Here is a 20,785-nt window from a genome sequence, read left to right as displayed (position 1 = left end):
CCCTCCCTTGGGCTATATCCAGCTGCAGAAACGGGGCCCATACCCCCACCCCAGCTCATGGGACCCCCCACCCCTGACCCGCCTCCCCCCCCCCCCAGAGCAACGATGCCTCAGGGAACACTTGGAACTGGCTGTACTTCATCCCCCTCATCATCATCGGCTCCTTTTTTATGCTGAACCTAGTGCTGGGGGTGCTGTCCGGGTAAGCGGCGGGGGGGGGGGGGGCTCGGCGGGGGGCTGGGAGGGAGCGGGGTGCCCACCCCAGCCCCCCCCTGACGCCGGCCCCGCAGGGAGTTTGCCAAAGAGCGGGAGCGGGTGGAGAACCGCCGGGCCTTCCTGAAGCTGCGGCGGCAGCAGCAGATCGAGCGGGAGCTCAACGGCTACATGGAGTGGATCTCCAAGGCGGGTGAGGGCCGGGACCCCCCCACCCCGGGACCCCCGAGACACCCCCACCCCACCCCACTGAGCCCCCCGCTTTTCTCTCAGAAGAAGTGATCCTGGCGGAGGACGAGACCGAGGGAGAGCCCCGGCACCCCTTCGATGGTAAGTGCCCTGCCCCGGCGCGCGCCCCGGCGGGGGGGGCGGCCACCCCCGGGGGGGGGTCCCGGCGGGGACCCCCGGGTGACGCCCGCCTCCCTGTGCCCCTCGCCCCTGCGGGAGCTCTCCGGAGGGCCACCATCAAGAAGAGCAAGACGGACCTGCTGAGCCCTGAGGATGCTGAGGAGCAGCTGGCCGACATCTCCTCCGTGGGTGGGTGGGGCGCGGGTGCCCCCTGGCAGGGGCGGTGGGTGGGGGGTGACGGGTGGGGATGATGGGGGCAATGGGTGGGGGGTGATGGGTGGGGGGGCGATGGGGCGATGAGGGGGCGGTGGGTGTGGGGTGATGGGGGGTGATGGATGGAGGGTGATGGGGTGATGGAGGGTTGATGGGATGATGGGTGGGGTGCGATGGGTGGGGGGCGATGGAGGGATGATGAGGTGATGGGTGGGGTGCGATGGGTGGGGGGGAGATGGGGCAATGAGGGGGTGGTGGGTGTGGGGCGATGCGGGGGGGTGATGGATGGGGGGTGATGGGGCGATGGAGGGTTGAAGGGATGATGGGTAGAGGGATGATGAGGCGATGGGTGGGGAGGTGGGGGGCGATGGGGTGACGGGCCGGGTTGACGGGTGGTGGGGTGACTGGGTGCCGAGCGGGGGCTCCCCGCGACGCCCCCCCCCGCGCCCCGCAGGCTCCCCCTTCGCCCGCGCCAGCCTCAAAAGTGCCAAGCTGGAGAACGCCACCTTCTTCCACAAGCGGGAGCGGAGGATGCGCTTCCACATCCGCCGCATGGTGAAAACTCAGGCCTTCTACTGGACCGTGCTCAGTCTGGTAGCGCTCAACACCCTGTGTGTTGCTATCGTTCACTACGACCAGCCAGATTGGCTTTCCGACTTCCTCTGTGAGTGCCCCCCCCGCCGCCCCCCGCCCCCCGCCCGGCCCCCGGCCCCCCCTCACTCTCTCTCCCCCCCAGACTATGCAGAATTCATTTTCTTGGGACTCTTTATGTCCGAAATGTTTATAAAAATGTACGGGCTGGGGACGCGGCCTTACTTTCACTCGTCCTTCAATTGCTTCGACTGTGCCGTGAGTCCGGCCCCGGCCCGGCTGCTGCCGGCGGGAGCGGGAGGGGATGGGATGGGATGGGATGGGATGGGATGGGATGGGGATGGGATGGGCTGGGGTGGGATGGGGTGGGATGGGGATGGGATGGGGATGGGGATGGGATGGGATGGGATGGGGATGGGGATGGGATGGGGGTGGGATGGGATGGGGATGGGGATGGGGATGGGGATGGGATGGGATGGGGATGGGATGGGGATGGGATGGGGATGGGGATTGGGATGGGATGGGATGGGGATGGGGATGGGATGGGGATGGGATGGGACGGGGATGGGGATGGGGATGGGGATGGGGATGGGATGGGATGGGATGGGGATGGGGATGGGATGGGGATGGGATGGGGATGGGGATGGGGATGGGATGGGATGGGATGGGATGGGATGGGGTGGGATGGGGTGGGATGGGGATGGGGATGGGGATGGGATGGGGATGGGATGGGGATGGGGATGGGATGAGGATGGGGATGGGATGGGGATGGGATGAAGACAAGATGAAGATGTGGAAGAACTTGGGAATGGGATGGGGACGGGACAGGATGGGGATGACGGGACAGGATGGGGATGATGGGACAGGATGGGGATGATGGGACAGGTCGGGGATGATAGGGACTGGATGGGGATGATGGGACAGGACGGGGATGACGGGGACTGGATGGGGATGATGGGACTGGATGGGGATGATGGGACAGGACGGGGATGACGGGGACTGGATGGGGATGATGGGACAGGACGGGGATGATGGGACAGGTCGGGGATGATGGGGAGAGGACGGGGATGATGGGACAGGATGGGGATGATGGGACTGGATGGGGATGATGGGACAGGACGGGGATGATGGGACAGGATGGGGATGATGGGACAGGTTGGGGATGATGGGACAGGATGGGGATGATGGGACAGGACGGGGATGATGGGACAGGACGGGGATGATGGGACAGGATGGGGATGATGGAACTGGATGGGGATGATGGGACAGGACAGGGACGATGGGGACTGGATGGGGATGATGGGACTGGATGGGGATGATGGGACAGGACAGGGACGATGGGGACTGGATGGGGATGATGGGACTGGATGGGGATGATGGGACAGGACGGGGATGACGGGGACTGGATGGGGATGATGGGACGGGACAGGGACGATGGGGACTGGATGGGGACGCTCTCCCCGCCCCAGGTTATCATCGGAAGCATCTTCGAGGTGATCTGGGCTGTTGTGAAGCCGGGAACATCCTTCGGGATCAGCGTGCTACGAGCTCTCAGGTTACTGCGCATTTTCAAAGTCACAAAGTAAGTGCTGACGGGTCGGGTGCCGCTGCTCTGTCCATCTGTCTGTTGGTCAGTCTGTCTGTCCATTGGTTTGTCCGTCTGTCCATCGGTCTGTCCGTGTCTGTGGGCCTGCGAACACAGGGGAGGTGCGAGCATGAGTGTGCGCATGGATGCACGGAGCCATCGCGGGGTACCTGGGTGCCGAGTTGCTGCCTCTTATCATCATCCCTGTGTCCCCTCGCTGTCCCTCTGTCCCCTCGCTGTCCCCATGGCCCCTCACCATCCCCATATCCCCTTGCCGTCCCCGTCCCGTCGGGTCCCCTTGTCCCCCCGTGGCTGGTTCCCCGTGGCCCCACAGCCTGGCTCTGCCCTTGCAGGTACTGGGCTTCCCTGAGGAACCTGGTGGTCTCCCTCCTGAACTCCATGAAGTCCATCATCAGCCTCCTCTTCCTCCTCTTCCTCTTCATCGTTGTCTTTGCCCTTTTGGGGATGCAGCTCTTCGGGGGACAGTGAGTAACTGGGCAGGGGATGGGGCCACGCCAGGACCACCCTGGCCCCCCCCACCCCCAGCATGGGGGTGGTCTCTGTGCCCCCAGGTCCCTGCTGGGGGCACCCGGTGGGAGTGGGGCTCCCACTGCTGCTCCCCCCCGCCCAGGTTCAATTTTGACGACGGGACCCCTCCCACGAACTTTGACACTTTCCCAGCAGCAATAATGACGGTGTTTCAGGTAGGGACCCACCAGTCCCCTCCCCAGGGCTCCTGAGGAATTAGGCTGCTGGGGGGGGGTCCCCACTGCCCCCACGGCTCCTTCCCCCCACCCAGATCCTGACGGGCGAAGACTGGAATGCGGTGATGTACGACGGGATCAAATCTCAGGGCGGCGTCAAGGGGGGGATGGTTTTCTCCGTCTACTTCATCGTCCTCACCCTCTTTGGCAACTGTATCCTTGGGGTGCTGGGGGTCCCGGGAGGGTCCGGGCCGGGGGGGGGTGTGAGCTGGGAGCCGCTTTGCCTTGACGGGGTGCCCAGACACCCTCCTCAACGTCTTCTTGGCCATCGCGGTGGACAACCTCGCCAACGCGCAGGAGCTCACCAAGGTGAGGACCAGTGCTGGGGACGTGGGGGGCCACCCCCACCCATCGCCCGTGGCCTCGGGGCTGGGCTGGACACGGCGTGGGGCTTTGCAGGACGAGCAGGAGGAGGAAGAAGCCGCCAACCAAAAGCTGGCACTGCAGAAGGCGAAGGAGGTGGCCGAAGTGAGCCCGCTCTCCGCAGCCAACATGTCCGTCACCATGTAAGTGCATCGTGTGCCCGGCTCCATCCCTGGTTCCATCCTGGCTCCAACCCTGGCTCTGTCCCTGGGTCCAGCCCAGCTCCATCCTTGTCTCCATCCTGGGATCTGTCCCTGGCTCCATCTCGGGATCCATCAGTGTCTCCATCCCAGCTCCATCCCTGGATCCATCCCTGGATCCATCCCAGCTCTGTTCTTGTCTCCACCCCTGGCTACATCCATGTCTCTGTCCTCGGCTCCATCCCTAGCTCCAATCTGGATCTGTCCCCAGCTCCGTCCCCAGCTCTGTCCCTGTCCCTGGCTCCATCCCGGCTCCATCCTCACCTCCATCCCAGCTCCATCCCGGCTCCATCCCGGCTCCATCCCAGCTCAATCCCGGCTCCATCCTCACCTCCATCCCAGCTCCATCCCGGCTCCATCCCGGCTCCATCCTCACCTCCATCCTGGCTCCATCGTGGCTCCATCCTCACCTCCATCCTGGCTCCATCCTCAGCTCCATCCTCAGCTCCATCCCGGCTCCATCCCGGCTCCATCCTCAGCTCCATCCTCAGCTCCATCCCGGCTCCATCCCGGCTCCATCCTCAGCTCCATCCCGGCTCCATCCTGGCTCCATCCCGGCTCCATCCTCACCTCCATCCTCAGCTCCATCCCGGCTCCATCCTGGCTCCATCCCGGCTCCATCCCGGCTCCATCCTCAGCTCCATCCCGGCTCCATCCCGGCTCCATCCCGGCTGCACCCGGGCTCGGTCCCGGCGCGCCTCAGGCTCCCCGACACGGGCTGTGGCTCCCCGCCGCAGGAAGGAGCAGCAGAAGAACCAGAAGTCCTCGAAGTCGGTGTGGGAGCAGCGGACGAGCGAGCTGCGGAAGCAGAACCTGCTGGCCAGCCGGGAGGCCCTCTACAGCGAGCTGGACCCCGAGGAGCGCTGGAAGGTGCCCTACGCCCGCCACCTGCGCCCCGACATGAAGACCCACCTGGACCGGCCGCTGGTGGTGGACCCCCAGGAGAACCGCAACAACAACACCAACAAGACGCGCCCCGGCGAGCCGCCGCCGGAGCCCCGCTTCAGCCAGCCCCGCGCCGAGGAGCTCCGCCGGCAGCCGCGCTACCCCGACCCCGGCGGTCCCCGCCCCGGGGACCCCCCCGGCCCCGAGGGCCGCCGGCCCCGCAGCAGCAGCCGGGAGCCCGAGCGGGATCCCAGCCAGGAGCGCGCCTACGCCGACGCCGAGCGCCTCAAAGCCCTCGAGCGCCGGCAGCGGCCGGGCGGCAGCCGGGACGGGCGCACCGGCTCGCCCCAGCCCGAGCGCGAGCACCGGCGGCACCGGGCGCACCGACGGGCGGCCGAGGAGGGCGAGGAGGGCGGGCGGCCTGAGCGGCGGCCGCGGCACCGGGAGGGCAGCCGGCCGGTGCGGGCTGAAGGGGACGGGGAGCATGGCGATGGCGAGCGGCGCCGGCGGCATCGGCACGCCGCGCCGGCTGGCTACGACGGCGAGGGCAAGCGGGACGACAAGGAGAGGCGGCACCGGCGGCGGAGGTGAGTGGGGTGGGCAGGACCCCCTGGGGCTGGGGGGCCCCCCCGGAGCTGGTGGGACCCCCGGCGCTGGTGGGACCCCCTGGCACCGGGGAGCTCCTTCGGCATCTCGGGGGGACCCGAAACCCCTCTGGCAATCCCGGCTCAGCGTCCGCCCTGGGAGCTGTGCCAGTGGTGCCGCGGGGAACCCATCTGAGCCCCCTCCCCTCTGCCTCACCCCAGGGAGAACCAGACCCCCGGGGTGCCGGCGGGCCCCATGCTCTCCACCACCCGCCCCATCCAGCAGGATGTGGGGCGCCGGGAGCCCCCCGTCGCGGAGGACATTGACAACATGAAGAACAACAAGCTGGCCACTGCCGAGCCCCCCGTGCCCCCCACCATGGGCAACCACACCGCCTGCCCCGCCGGGGTCCCCCCGCGTCGGCCCCCCACCACCCCCAACCCCCCTCCTGAAAACAGCCTGGTGGTCACCAACCCCGGCGCCCACAACAACCCCGCCAAGGGTGGGGGGAAGCCGGAGCACACAGCCGTGGACATCCCACCCCCCCTCCCGCCGCCCCCCACCAACGCCCTGGTCCAAGGTAGGGAACTCCCATGGGGTCTGGGGCTGCAGGTGGTCTGGGGGTCTGGGGGGGGGGCCCGGCGCGTGCAGGGGGGGCTGCAGGTGGTCTGGGGGTCTGTGGGGGGGCCCAGCGGGTGCAGGGGAGGGTGTGGGGGGGGTGCAGGGGGGTCTGGGGGCCGTGACGACGACGCTCCTGCAGTGAACAGGAACGCCAACCCCGAGCCGCTGCCCCGCAAGGAGGAGGAGGAGGAGAAGAAGGAGGAAGGTGACGGGCAGGACGAGAACGGCCCCAAGCCCATGGTGCCCTACAGCTCCATGTTCATCCTCTCCACCACCAACCCGTGAGCGCTGGGGGGGGGTCAGGGGGGGTCGGGGGGCTCCTGGGGGTGCCCCTGGCCCCCCCACACTGTGCTCCCCCCCCCAGGTTCCGCCGGCTGTGCCACTACATCGTCAACCTGCGGTACTTCGAGATGTGCATCCTGATGGTCATCGCCATGAGCAGCATCGCCCTGGCCGCCGAGGACCCCGTGCAGCCCAACGCCCCCCGCAACAACGTGAGCCCCCGGCCCCCCTCCCCAGCCCCACAGCCGGGCAAATGGGGTCCCCCCGGGTGCTGTCGGGCGGTGGCGGGGCTGAGCCCCCTCCTCACAGAGCTGGGTGTGCCCCTAAGCACACCCAGGGCTGTGCTGAAATGGGGTCCCCCCTCCTTGTCCTGCCCCTGAGACCCTGCCCATGGCCCCGGGGTGCAGGGGGGCACCTGGGGGTCCCACAGCTATGGAGTGATGGTGGGGTCCTGGGGTGCCAGAGGGGTCCCAGGGTGCCGGGGGGGTCCCAGAGGCACAGGGTGCTAGAGGGTGCCAAGGGGGTCCTGTAGCCCTGGGGTGCTGGGGGCGTCCCGGGGTTCTGGGGGGGTTCCAGGGTGCCAGGGGGGGTCCTGCAGCCCTGGGGTGCTGGGGGGGGGTCGCAGGGTGCAAGGGGGATCCTGTAGCGCTGAGGTGCAGGGGGTTCCTAGGGTGCCACGAGCATCCTGGGGTGCAAGGAGGGTCCCACAGCCCCAGGGTACTGGGGGGTCCGAGGGTGTCAGGGAGTCCCAGGGTGCCAGGGGGGCTCGGGGTGCCGGGACCCCAGGTCTCCCCCCCACACACACCAGGTCTTGCGCTACTTCGACTACGTCTTCACCGGCGTTTTCACCTTCGAGATGGTGATCAAGGTGAGCGGGGGTGGGGTGTGTGGGGCAGGGGGCCCCTCCTGGCGCCCCCTCACCCCCCCTTGCCCCCCACAGATGGTGGATTTGGGGCTGGTGCTTCACCAAGGTGCCTATTTCCGGGACCTGTGGAACATCCTGGATTTCATCGTGGTCAGCGGGGCGCTGGTGGCCTTCGCCTTCACGTGAGTCCCCCTCGGGGACACGGGGGGGGTCCTGGGCAGGGTGGGCATGCCTGGGTCCCCCCGAGCGAGGGGGGCAGCGTTGGCACCAGGGAGGGGGATGGGGGAATGGCAGGGAGGGGATGGAATCAGTGGGGGTCTTGCCTCTCCCAGTGCCTCCCAGCGGGGCTATCCCAGGGCCCCCCCAGCCCCGCTGGGGTCTGTCCCACGTCCGCTGCCCGGCTGTCCGTGCTCTGCTGTGTCGCTTGACGTCCGTCCTCGGCCGCTTGCCGCCGCGCTGTGTTGTCCTGTCACCGTCCCGGTGTCCCCGCGCCCCGGCAGCGCCGCCCCCCTGTCCCCGGGCAGGATCAGGCCCCGGTGCAGGAACCCCAGAGCAGTGAACAGAGCTGGAGTAAACCCTAGATAAAGATGAGGAATCCCCTAGCAAAGGATCCCTGGTAAGGGATGGGAAAGCTCCCAGAACTGGATGAGCGTCTCCCGAGCGCCTGCGCAACCCCTGAGTAAAGGGCGAGCATCCCCTGAGGGACTGAGCATCCCTCGAGTCGCAGCATCCTCCAAGTAAAACGTGAGCATCCTCCGAGTAATTGAGCATTCCCCAAATGAAGGGTGAGCACCCCCTGAGTGACTGAGCATCCTTAACGTAAAGTGTGAGCATCCCCCGAGTAATTGAGCCACCCCCACGTAAAGGATGAGCACCCCCTGGGTGACTGAGCATCCGCAGTTAGGGGTGAGCATCCCCTGAGTAACAGAGCACCCCCCCCACGTAACCGGTGAGTAAACCCGGAGCAGACCCTGAGGGCCTCCCGGGAAGCCGGGACCGCCCATGCCTCCCCCAGCCCCCTGCTGGGATGCGGCCGGCGGGGCCGGGGGGTCGCGGGCGCGGGGTGGGGGCCGGGCTCTCACCGTGCCTTGTCTCTCCCCTTCCTCTGCCACCGGCCGCAGGAGCAGCTCACGGTAAAGTCTTTCTGCCTTCGTCTCCCGCCCGTCTCCGTCCTCGTGCTCTCCTCGTGCTCATGGTTGCGCCTCGCTCCCCCCACCCCTCTCCCCTTTTCATCCCCCCCCCCAAAAGCAGCCTCAGGGACCGGGCCATGGGAAACACACCAGGGTCTCCTTGGTGTGCAATGAGTGTGGGGGGTCTCAGCCTCGCATTCCCCCCCGTGCCGGGCAGCCGCTGCCTGCTTGGCCAGGGAGGGGACTGTCACCACCGGGGACAGGAGGGGACGGAACCGCCCACGGTCCTGCCGGGGTCCCCCGAGCCACCACGCCAGGGGTCCCACATCTCCCCATCCCCCCTGCAGTGGCAGCAGCAAGGGGAAGGACATCAACACCATCAAGTCCCTCCGTGTCCTCCGTGTCCTCCGGCCCCTGAAGACCATCAAGAGGCTGCCCAAACTCAAGGTGGGGAGGGGTGGGAGAGGATGGGGAGGGGGCTTCGCTCCCCACCCCGTGTGTGTGTGTGGGGTCCCTGGCCAGCACCGACCCCCCCTCCCCGGTCCCCATCCCCAGGCTGTCTTTGACTGCGTGGTGAACTCCCTGAAGAACGTCCTCAACATCCTCATCGTCTACATGCTCTTCATGTTCATCTTCGCCGTGGTGGCCGTCCAGCTCTTCAAGGGCAAGTTCTTCTACTGCACCGACGAGTCCAAGGAGTTCGAGAAGGACTGCAGGTACGGCCCGGCCGGGCGGGGGTCCGCCACCCCCCCCGCCCCGTCCCACCGCCCCCTCCCCTCCCAGGGGGGAATACCTGGTCTACGAGAAGGACAACGAGGTGAAGGCGCAGAAGCGGGAGTGGAAGAAGTACGAGTTTCACTACGACAACGTCCTCTGGGCGCTGCTCACCCTCTTCACCGTCTCCACCGGCGAGGGATGGCCACAGTAAGGGCACGGGGACTGGGGGGAGGGATTTTGGACTGGGTCCAGGGACACCAGGACCCCCACCCCGTCCCTGCCCACATCCCGCCACAGGGTCCTCAAGCACTCGGTGGATGCCACCTACGAGAACCAGGGTCCGAGCCCCGGCTACCGCATGGAGATGTCCATCTTCTACGTGGTCTACTTCGTGGTCTTCCCCTTCTTCTTCGTCAACATCTTCGTGGCCTTGATCATCATCACCTTCCAGGAGCAGGGGGACAAGATGATGGAGGAGTACAGCCTGGAGAAGAACGAGGTGCCACCTCTGGACCCCGCCCTCGCCCCCGATACCGTTCGGGGAGCCCCTGGCTGGGTGGGTGGGTGTCTGTGACGCCCACCGTGTATGTGTCCTCCCCCGCCCCCCAGAGAGCTTGCATCGACTTTGCCATCAGCGCCAAGCCCCTGACGCGGCACATGCCGCAGAACCGGCAGAGCTTCCAGTACCGCATGTGGCAGTTCGTGGTGTCGCCGCCCTTCGAGTACACCATCATGGCCATGATCGCCCTCAACACCATCGTCCTCATGATGAAGGTCAGCGGGGAGGGGCTGGGGGTCCTGGGGAGTCCCTCTGGGTCTGTTCCCTGTCCCCTGGGGCTCCCCTCAGCCCCTGGGACCCACGTGTGTCCCCTTGGTCCTGTCCCCTGGGCTTTGTCCTTCTTCCCTGGGACTTCTCCCTCTCCCCTGGACCTGTACCCTTGGATCCATCCCTGTTACCCCAGATCCATCCCTCTCCCCCCAGGTCCATCCTGTCCCTGGATCCATCCCTGTCCCCCTGGATCCATCCTGTCCCTGGATCCATCCCTGTCCCCCCAGATCCATCCTGTGCCTGGATCCATCCCTGTTCCCCCAGATCTATCCCTGTCCCTGGATCCATCCCTGTCCCCCTGGATCCATCCTGTCCCTGGATCCATCCCTGTCCCCCTGGATCCATCCTGTCCCTGGATCCATCCCTGTCCCCCTGGATCCGTCCCTGTTCCCCCAGACCTATCCCTGTCCCTGGATCCATCCCTGTCCCTCTGGTTCCATCCCTGTCCTTGGATCTGTCCCTGTCCCCCCAGACCTGTCCCTGTTCCCCTGGATCCATCCAACTCCTGGATCTGTCCCTGTGCCCCATCGATCCATCCCTGTCCCCCCAGGACCTATCCTGACCCCGGGATCCATCCCACCCCCTGGGAAGCACCCCCGTACCCCCGGGAGCTGTCTCTGTCCCTGTCCCCATCCTACGCGCTGTCCCCCCAGTTCTACGACGCCTCGGACGCCTACGAGAATGTGCTGAAGATGTTCAACAACGTCTTCACCTCCCTCTTCTCCCTTGAGTGTCTCCTGAAGATCATGGCCTTCGGCGTCCTGGTACGTGCCGCCGCGCGCCGGGGACGGGGACCCGGGGGACCCCGGGGAGCAGGGCCGCGTCTCCGGCCCCGGCCATTCTGCACCGCGCCAGCAGGATCCCGGGAGCCGGTGCACCGGTAACCGTGGGATCCGGGGAGCTGGTGCACCGGTAACCATGGGATCGGGGGAGCCGGTGCACCGGTAACCGTGGGATCCGGGGAGCTGGTGCGCGGGTAACCGTGGGATCCGGGGAGCTGGTGCACCGGTAACCGTGGGATCCCGGGAGCCGGTGCACCGGTAACCGTGGGATCCGGGGAGCCGGTGCACCGGTAACCGTGGGATCCGGGGAGCTGGTGCGCCGGTAACCGAGGGATCCGGGGAGCTGGTGCACCGGTAACCGTGGGATCCGGGGAGCTGGTGCACCGGTAACCGTGGGATCCCGGGAGCCGGTGCACCGGTAACCGTGGGATCCGGGGAGCCGGTGCACCGGTAACCGTGGGATCCGGGGAGCTGGTGCGCGGGTAACCGTGGGATCCCAGGAGCCGGTGCACCGGTAACCGTGGGATCCGGGGAGCCGGTGCACCGGTAACCGTGGGATCCCGGGAGCCGGTGCACCGGTAACCGTGGGATCCGGGGAGCCGGTGCACCGGTAACCGTGGGATCCGGGGAGCCGGTGCACCGGTAACCGTGGGATCCGGGGAGCCGGTGCACCGGTAACCGTGGGATCCCGGGAGCCGGTGCACCGGTAACCGTGGGATCAGGGGAGCCGGTGCACCGGTAACCGTGGGATCCGGGGAGCTGGTGCGCGGGTAACCGTGGGATCCGGGGAGCTGGTGCACCGGTAACCGAGGGATCCGGGGAGCTGGTGCACCGGTAACCGTGGGATCCGGGGAGCCGGTGCACCGGTAACCGTGGGATCCGGGGAGCCGGTGCACCGGTAACCGTGGGATCCGGGGAGCTGGTGCACCGGTAACCGTGGGATCCGGGGAGCTGGTGCGCGGGTAACCGTGGGATCCGGGGAGCCGGTGCACCGGTAACCGTGGGATCCGGGGAGCCGGTGCACCGGTAACCGTGGGATCCCGGGAGCCGGTGCACCGGTAACCGTGGGATCCGGGGAGCTGGTGCGCGGGTAACTGTGGGATCCGGGGAGCTGGTGCACCGGTAACCGTGGGATCCGGGGAGCTGGTGCACCGGTAACCGTGGGATCCCGGGAGCCGGTGCACCGGTAACCGTGGGATCCGGGGAGCTGGTGCACCGGTAACCGAGGGATCCGGGGAGCTGGTGCGCGGGTAACCGTGGGATCAGGGGAGCCGGTGCACCGGTAACCGAGGGATCTGGGGAGCTGGTGCGCGGGTAACCGTGGGATCCGGGGAGCTGGTGCACCGGTAACCGTGGGATCCGGGGAGCTGGTGCGCGGGTAACTGTGGGATCCGGGGAGCTGGTGCACCGGTAACCGTGGGATCTGGGGAGCTGGTGCGCGGGTAACTGTGGGATCCGGGGAGCTGGTGCACCGGTAACCGTGGGATCTGGGGAGCTGGTGCGCGGGTAACCGTGGGATCCGGGGAGCTGGTGCACCGGTAACCGAGGGATCTGGGGAGCTGGTGCGCGGGTAACCGTGGGATCCGGGGAGCTGGTGCGCAGGTAACCGTGGGATCTGGGGAGCTGGTGCGCGGGTAACTGTGGGATCCGGGGAGCTGGTGCACCGGTAACCGTGGGATCCGGGGAGCTGGTGCACCGGTAACCGTGGGATCCGGGGAGCTGGTGCGCGGGTAACCGTGGGATCTGGGGAGCCGGTGCACCGGTAACCGTGGGATCCGGGGAGCTGGTGCACCAGTAACCATGGGATCCGGGGAGCTGGTGCACCGGTAACTGAGGGATCCGGGGAGCTGGTGCACCGGTAACCGTGGGATCTGGGGAGCTGGTGCACTGGTAACTGTGGGATCTGGGGAGCTGGTGCACCGGTAACCGTGGGATCTGGGGAGCTGGTGCACTGGTAACCATGGGATCCGGGGAGCTGGTGCAACGGTAACCGTGGGATCTGGGGCGCTGGTGCACCGGTAACCGTGGGATCCGGGGAGCTGGTGCGCGGGTAACCGTGGGATCCGGGGAGCTGGTGCACCGGTAACCGTGGGATCCGGGGAGCTGGTGCGCGGGTAACCGTGGGATCAGGGGAGCTGGTGCACCGGTAACCGAGGGATCTGGGGAGCTGGTGCACCGGTAACCGTGGGATCCGGGGAGCTGGTGCACCGGTAACCGTGGGATCCGGGGAGCTGGTGCACCGGTAACCGAGGGATCTGGGGAGCTGGTGCACCGGTAACCGTGGGATCAGGGGAGCTGGTGCACCAGTAACCGTGGGATCAGGGGAGCCGGTGCACCGGTAACCGTGGGATCCGGGGAGCTGGTGCGCGGGTAACCGAGGGATCCGGGGAGCTGGTGCGCGGGTAACCGAGGGATCCGGGGAGCTGGTGCACCGGTAACCGTGGGATCAGGGGAGCTGGTGCACCAGTAACCGTGGGATCAGGGGAGCCGGTGCACCGGTAACCGAGGGATCCGGGGAGCTGGTGCACCGGTAACCGAGGGATCCGGGGAGCTGGTGCACTGGTAACCGTGGGATCCGGGGAGCTGGTGCGCGGGTAACCGTGGGATCAGGGGAGCCGGTGCACCGGTAACCGAGGGATCCGGGGAGCTGGTGCACCGGTAACCGAGGGATCCGGGGAGCTGGTGCGCGGGTAACCGTGGGATCTGGGGCGCTGGTGCACAGGGTCACCACGGGCTCCCGGGAGCCGGCACACTAGTGGCACCACTGCCCCATGTCCCTTGTCCCCTTCCCTTTGTAGAATTACTTCCGTGACGCCTGGAACATCTTTGACTTTGTCACGGTCCTGGGGAGCATCACAGACATCCTGGTGACGGAGTTCGGGGTAGGTGGGAGCCCCTGCGGCCCCCGCAGCCCCGGGGCCGGGCCCCGCTCACCCCTCGTGTCCCCCCAGAACAACTTCATCAACCTCAGCTTCCTGCGGCTCTTCCGGGCGGCGCGGCTCATCAAGCTGCTGCGCCAGGGCTACACCATCCGCATCCTGCTCTGGACCTTCGTCCAGTCCTTCAAGGTGCTGCCCGACACCCCCCCAAAACCCGTGTTCCCCCATTCCCCCAGCCGCCCCCGCCCAGGGGCTGGCAGCCCAAGCCACGCCAGGGGCTGCGTCCAGCCCGGCACGGCATGACTGGCCGCGCTCCGCCCCCAGGCTCTGCCCTACGTCTGCCTGCTCATCGCCATGCTCTTCTTCATCTACGCCATCATCGGGATGCAGGTGAGAGCCCCCAGCCCCTGCTGGTCACCCCCCAGCCGCTCGCCTCAGCGCCCCTGCCCCCCTGAGCCATCATGGCACCCCCCCCAGGTCTTCGGCAATATCGGCATTGAGGAGGAAGATGATGAGTCGGCCATCACCCAGCACAACAACTTCCGCACCTTCTTCCAGGCCCTCATGCTCCTCTTCCGGTGAGTCCCCCCGGCACGGTCCCAGAGCCCCCTGGGGCACCCAGTGCCATGCCGGCGTGTCCCCCCGGCACGGAGCCGGTGCCCTCCGAGGTACCCAGTGCCATGCCGGCGTGTCCCCCCGGCACGGAGCCGGTGCCCTCCGAGGTACCCAGTGCCATGCCGGCGTGTCCCCCCGGCACGGAGCCGGTGCCCTCCGGGGTACCCAGTGCCATGCCGGCGTGTCCCCCCGGCACGGAGCCGGTGCCCTTCGGGGCACCCAGTGCCATGCCGGCGTGTCCCCCCAGCACGGAGCCGGTGCCCTTCGGGGTACCCAGTGCCATGCCGGCGTGTCCCCCCGGCACGGAGCCGGTGCCCTTCGGGGTACCCAGTGCCATGCCGGCGTGTCCCCCCGGCACGGAGCCGGTGCCCTTCGGGGTACCCAGTGCCATGCCGGCGTGTCCCCCCAGCACGGAGCCGGTGCCCTCCGGGGTACCCAGTGCCATGCCGGCGTGTCCCCCCAGCACGGAGCCGGTGCCCTTCGGGGCACCCAGTGCCATGCCGGCGTGTCCCCCCGGCACGGAGCCGGTGCCCTCCGGGGTACCCAGCGCCATGCCGGTGTGTCCCCCCTGCCTGGCCCCCTCCCCAGCCGGGGTCACCCAGCGGCGTCCCCCCTCTGCTCAGGAGCGCCACGGGGGAGGCCTGGCACGAGATCATGCTGTCCTGCCTCAGCGGGAAGCCCTGTGACCAGAACTCCGGCATCAAGGAGGACGAGTGTGGCAACGAGTTTGCCTACTTCTACTTCGTCTCCTTCATCTTCCTCTGCTCCTTCCTGGTGAGCCCCGGGGGGCGCTGTGGGGGGGAACCTGGCCCGGCCCCCCCACCCCAACACCCCCCTCTCGCCCCCCCCCAGATGCTGAACCTCTTCGTCGCTGTCATCATGGACAACTTTGAGTACCTGACGCGCGACTCCTCCATCCTGGGCCCCCACCACCTGGACGAGTACGTCCGCGTCTGGGCCGAGTACGACCCCGCTGCCTGGTAAGGACCCCCCCGGGGTGGGGTAGGGGGTGGGCGGGGGGCACCCCAGATGACGGGGTCCCCTCTCAGCGACGGGGCACAGCGGCTCCTGGGGGCTTGGATGGCTGGACCATCCCCCCCCCCACCCACTGAGCCGCGCAGTGGGGTCCGGGGGGGGGCACAGCAGGTGCCCAAGACCCCCCCCCAGGTGCTGATCCCCCCGAGGTGGTGTCCCCCAGGTCTGCTGTCCCCACACAGCCGTGGGGGGGCCCGGCCCCCCAGCATGGTGCCGATTAACCTGTCCTCTCTCGATTGTAGGTGTCGGGCGCCGGATTTCTCCCTCTTGCCCCTGCCCCAGCCCCCAGCGCAGCACAAAGGGCTTCGGCCGGACCTGGGGGGGTCCCTGGGGGTCCCATCGGGTGCTGAAGGCTGCCCACCATGTCCTGGCTGGGGGTCTCGGCTGTGTCCCAGGGTCCAGGGTCCCCCACGGTGCCCTGGAGGCCGCCTGGCTGCTCTCGGGGCATCCTGTGATGCTCTGCCAGGTCCTGAGCACCCTGTACCGGGCTGGACTGGTCCAGACTGGGATCAGCGGGGATGGAGCCGGAGGGGGGGGCTCCAGCTCGCCTCACAACCACTCTGCCCCCCCCGCCCGCCCCATCCCCATCGCAGCCAAGCGGCGGCAAACCCAGCTCAGCACGGGGCAGGGGGTCCTGTCCCCCAGCCCCATCCCCCTCCCCTCCCCAGGGTCCGTGCCTCAGTTCCCCCAGCCCCTCGGCGCGTCCGCGGTCGCGCGTGTCTCCGGCGTCCGCACTAACCCCCCTGTATTCTTCTTGCAGTGGCCGCATTCATTATAAGGATATGTACAGTTTATTACGCGTAATATCTCCCCCTTTGGGCTTAGGCAAGAAATGCCCTCATAGGGTTGCTTGCAAGGTTTGACTTACACTAAAAACCTGCTGAGCATCAACGGAATGAATGTTGCTTATGGTTTCTCGGATATATATATGATATCTATATATATATATATACACAGACACGTCCCGCACCCCCGGGGCCGGCCCCAGCCCCCGGCGCGCCGCATGGAGCCCCCTCCGTCCTTGCCCAGCTCTGCTTGCCGCGCCCCGCGGCCCCCCCCGCCCCCCCGGCCAGCGCGGCTGGACCCCCCCCAGCGCCGCGGGGCTGCATGGGCACCGGCCATCGCCTTCCTCCCCTCCTCCTCCTCCTCCTCCGTGGGGCCCCGGGCTGCGGCCAGCGGGTTTAAACCTCTTTTTTTTTCCTTATTGTTTTTTTTTTTTTAATTTTTTTCTCCGCGTCTCTCTGTCTCTCTTGCCTCTTTTTTGTCCTTTTTCTGTCCGATGTCTCTTCCTTCTTGTTCTCTCCGCTCCCAGGGGCCGGCTGACTTTCATGGACATGTATGAAATGCTGAGACATATGTCCCCACCCCTGGGTTTAGGCAAGAAATGCCCACCCCGTGTTGCTTATAAGGTAGAATAACTCTTCCCACCAGAGCGAAGCCCCCAAAGCGGTGCCGGTTCCCGGCGGCGGCACCGACTCAGCCCGGCCGATGCTTCTCGGCCTCTTTTTTTTTTTTTCCTTTGGGGTTTTTTTTTTTGTTTGTTTGTTTGTTTCGGGTTTTTTTTGTTGTTGGATTTTGTTGTTTTTCTCCTCCTGCGGCGAGCCCTGACCGGCACAGCGGCCGCCGGCCCCGCTGAGCCTCCGCGCGTCCCCCCAGGACGGGCTGGGTAAGATCCGCCGCCCAAGGAGCGTGTGCCCCCCGCCACCTCCCTGCCCACCGCGGGCTGGAGGCTTGGGCCCAGACCCCCCAGGAGCCCCTACTGGGGACCCCGACATAAGGCTTGGCCGGACCCTCCCTGAGCCCCTGTTTGGGGAACCCCTCCATGGGCTTAGCCAGCCCCCCCAGAAGTCCCTATTTTGTGTCCCCCCGTGAAGCTTGACCAGCACCTCAAGGATCCCCTATTTGGGGGTCTCCCATGGGGCTTGGCCAGTGGTCCCCTTCCCCAGAAGCCCCTTTTTGGGATCCCCATAGGGTTTGGCCAGCCCCCCCCCCCCAGAAGTCCCTATTTTGTGTCCCCCCGTGAAGCTTGACCAGCACCTCAAGGATCCCCTATTTGGGGGTCTCCCATGGGGCTTGGCCAGCCCCCCCCCACCCGCAGAAGCCCCTATTTGGGGGTCTCCCATGGGGCTTGACCAGTGGTCCCCTTCCCCAGAAGCCCCTTTTTGGGATCCCCATAGGGTTTGGCCAGCCCCCCCCCCCCCGAAGGCCCTATTTGGGTACCCCATAGGGCTCAGCCAGCCCCCCCCCCCCCATATTGGGGATCCCCTGTGGGGCTGGACGATGCCTCACCCAGAGCAGCCCATTTTTAGGGACCACCCACCACCACCACTGGGGCTCACCCTGCCCACCCAGAGGAGCCCCCCCAGGGCACACCCTCGCCCCCCTCTCCCCCATCCCCCCATCCCTGCAGCCTCTCCCCCCACCACTCTCCTTCTCTCCATCCCACCTCCGTCCGCCGCCTCCTCTCCTGGCAGTGAGTCCCCCCGGCCCCCCGCCTGGCCCCCTGCCCAGCCCCCCTGGCTGCTGCACGGCCCACGCCCCCCCCCTCCAGCCGCAGGGGCTATGGGTGCTCGGGAGCTGCATCGTGGGGCGGGGGGGGAGGATCTGGGCACTGGGGGGGCATGAGGACCCCGCGTCTCCGTGCCTCTGTTTCTCCATCAGCATTGCTCGCTTCCAGCCCTGCTGCTCTGCACCCCCCAAATCCCCCCAACCCCGGGGCTGCATGGGGGGGGTCCCTGCCCTTTTCAGGGGGGTGACCTTCTGCCACCTGCTTGGCACTGGGAGCTGGGGAGGGGCATGGGGCACTGTGGGGCTGAGGCCTGGCAAACTCATCGCTTCTCCCCCCACCTCCGGCCCGGGCATGTCTCCCTGGACGCCCCCCCGCCCCCGCCCCCTGAGGATGCCGGTTTGCACCCAGAGAAGCCCCTGGCCACCCCCCCAGTCCCCGGAGCGGAGGCGGGAACGAGCCGGCTCCCTCCCTGCTGCATGCGCTGCCCGATGCATGTGCTGCCCACCCGGACGCCGGGGTCCCGCTTGGCCGTGCCGTGCCCCCCACCCCGGGCATCTCGCGGGGGTCCAGGGGCCGTGGCCTGGGGAGAAGGCGGGGGGCCGAGGGGGCTCGGGGGGGGGGCTCGGGGGGGGGCGGCGGGGCGCGTGCCTCGGTTTCCCCAGCGGCTGCGGGGTGGCCCCCGCCTTCTCGCCAGCCCCCGGGCGCGGCAGGTGGGGGCCGCGGCTGACGCCCCCCCGCTCTGCTCGGCCCCGCAGCGGCTGCTCCGCATGGACCTGCCGGTGGCCGACGACAACACGGTGCACTTCAACTCCACCCTCATGGCCCTGATCCGCACCGCCCTCGACATCAAGATCGCCAAAGGCAAGGGGGGCCGGGGGCCAGGGACCCCTGCAGGAGGGGCAGCAGCCTCCTCGAGGGGATGGGGATGGGGACTCTGGGGGCACGGCAGCCTTGGGGGGACAGGGACCCAGAGCGGTTGGGGACTGGGTCCCTGGGGACCGGGGTGCTGGAGGGATGGGGACGAGGATGGGGACTCTGGGGGTACGGGGAACCCAGAGATTTGGGGTTGAAGGCCTGAGGGAATGTGGCCCAAGACCCTGGGGAGACAAGGACCCTGGGGATTTGGGGACAGGGGTCCCTTGGGTGACAAGGACAGGGACAGGGTCCCTGGAGGTGGAGGGGACAAGAACTGGGAGCGCAGGGATGGAGGTCCCTAGGGAATGGGGCAGAAGGGGGTTGGGGTACAGGGTCCACGGGGTGGTGGCAGGGCAGAAGTGTCCCTGGGGGGGGGAAACGGAGGTCCCCATGGGGTAGGTGAGGGGAGGGCATGGCAGGGAGCCCCCTGCAGGGACAGGGATGGGTGGTCCCCAAGGGGACGGGGCGCTCAGCCCTCTCTCCGCAGGGGGAGCCGACAAGCAGCAGATGGACGCGGAGCTCCGCAAGGAGATGATCGCCATCTGGCCCAACCTCTCCCCCAAAAACCTGGACCTGCTCGTCACCCCCCACAAGTGTAAGGCACTGTCCCTGTCCCTGTCCCCATCCCTGTCCCCGTGCCCGTGCCCATCCCCCCTCACCCTCTGTGCCCACAGCCACCGACCTGACGGTGGGGAAGATCTACGCCGCGATGATGATCATGGAGTACTACCGGCAGAGCAAAGCCAAGAAGCTGCAGGCCATGCGGGAGGAGCAGGTGGGGCCAGCACGAGCACCCCAAACCCGTCCCGTCCCCGCGGCCCTGTGGTGTCCCCATCCCAGCTCCGTCCCCTCCCCATATCCCTCCAGAGTCCCAGCCCAGCCCCATCCTCTCCTGCCACCTCCCGCATCCCCATCCCGGTCTTGTCCCCTTCCCAAGTCCCTCCCATGTCCCCAGCCCATCACCAAGCATCCCTCTAGTGACCCTATTCCAGATCCATCCCCTCCTCTGCCACCTCTGGCGTCCCCATTCCAGCCCTGTCCCCTTTCCGTGTCTCTCCAGCGTCCCCATCTCCAAGTGTCCCAGCTCCATCCCGTCTTCGTGTCCCCATCCCCGAGCATCCCTCCAGTGTCCCCACCCCAGCTCCGTCCCCTTCCCAAGCCCCTCCTGTGTCCCCATCCCATCCCTGGCTGTCCCAGCTCCATCCCAGCCCCATATCCCCCACGCCACGTCCCCACCGTGCCCCCGCCGCGCCCGCAGCCGCTCTCGTGTCCCCGCAGAACCGGACGCCGCTGATGTTCCAGCGCATGGAGCCGCCGTCCCCGACGCAGGAGGGGACCCCAGGGCCGGACGCGGTGCCCGCGGCTGAGCCGGGCACGGGGCTGTAAGTGCTGCGGGTCCCATCCTGCCCCTGCCCAGCGCAGGGCAGCCGGGAGGGGGCTGAGCCGCCTGTGCCCCCCAGGGCCGCGCGCGACGGGGGCCTGAAGGAGAGTCAGTCCTGGGTCACCCAGCGCGCCCAGGAGATGTTCCAGAAAACGGGGACCTGGAGCCCCGAGCGGGGACACCCCGAGGACATCCCCAACAGCCGCCCCAACTCCCAGGTGAGGGGCTGCACCACCCCGGGGTCCCCCCAAGCCCTGGCCAGCCCCACGTCCCTCCGGCCCCCGGGCCACATCACCCCCAGCTCCATCTGCCCTCTGTGTTCCTGGGGGTCCCCTGAGCCCCATCTCCCCACCTGCACGTCCATCCCCATATCCCTGGTGCCGCCCCCCCCAAACTCTGCATGGCACCCCGCTGCACCTGGGGGTGGGATGTCCCTGGTTGTGGTGTCCCCCCGTCTCAGTTTCCCCCACCGACACCC

At 67.7% G+C, this 20,785-nt stretch overlaps 1 protein-coding gene across 7 annotated transcripts in view; it reads left to right on the top strand.

The window, feature by feature from the left end:
- The window catches only part of CACNA1A (calcium voltage-gated channel subunit alpha1 A), a 38,948-nt gene that overhangs the window by 9,851 nt on the left and 8,312 nt on the right, over positions 1 to 20,785 (top strand). For 2 of the 7 annotated variants that reach the window (XM_064437101.1, XM_064437103.1), the window contains exons 7-40: positions 99 to 202; positions 291 to 406; positions 487 to 750; positions 1,229 to 1,438; positions 1,511 to 1,623; positions 2,835 to 2,947; positions 3,304 to 3,435; positions 3,582 to 3,654; positions 3,750 to 3,867; positions 3,956 to 4,023; positions 4,114 to 4,220; positions 4,553 to 5,749; positions 5,969 to 6,327; positions 6,508 to 6,649; positions 6,733 to 6,862; positions 7,459 to 7,518; positions 7,591 to 7,697; positions 8,993 to 9,092; positions 9,201 to 9,361; positions 9,429 to 9,569; positions 9,660 to 9,861; positions 9,972 to 10,136; positions 10,845 to 10,955; positions 13,772 to 14,041; positions 14,177 to 14,242; positions 14,330 to 14,430; positions 15,091 to 15,241; positions 15,320 to 15,447; positions 16,263 to 16,359; positions 18,767 to 18,872; positions 19,414 to 19,521; positions 19,601 to 19,701; positions 20,205 to 20,308; positions 20,387 to 20,525. In XM_064437101.1, coding sequence (XP_064293171.1) covers positions 99 to 202; positions 291 to 406; positions 487 to 750; positions 1,229 to 1,438; positions 1,511 to 1,623; positions 2,835 to 2,947; positions 3,304 to 3,435; positions 3,582 to 3,654; positions 3,750 to 3,867; positions 3,956 to 4,023; positions 4,114 to 4,220; positions 4,553 to 5,749; positions 5,969 to 6,327; positions 6,508 to 6,649; positions 6,733 to 6,862; positions 7,459 to 7,518; positions 7,591 to 7,697; positions 8,993 to 9,092; positions 9,201 to 9,361; positions 9,429 to 9,569; positions 9,660 to 9,861; positions 9,972 to 10,136; positions 10,845 to 10,955; positions 13,772 to 14,041; positions 14,177 to 14,242; positions 14,330 to 14,430; positions 15,091 to 15,241; positions 15,320 to 15,447; positions 16,263 to 16,359; positions 18,767 to 18,872; positions 19,414 to 19,521; positions 19,601 to 19,701; positions 20,205 to 20,308; positions 20,387 to 20,525 — 5,664 coding nt within the window. The other 5 variants (XM_064437106.1, XM_064437105.1, XM_064437102.1 and 2 more) reach the window with 5 other exon arrangements.

The sequence above is a fragment of the Phalacrocorax carbo genome, chromosome 30 (assembly GCF_963921805.1).
Source record: "Phalacrocorax carbo chromosome 30, bPhaCar2.1, whole genome shotgun sequence".
Lineage (NCBI taxonomy): Eukaryota > Metazoa > Chordata > Aves > Suliformes > Phalacrocoracidae > Phalacrocorax > Phalacrocorax carbo.
The sequence above is the reverse complement of the archived record's forward strand: the minus strand, read 5'-3'. Positions and strand labels throughout refer to the sequence as shown.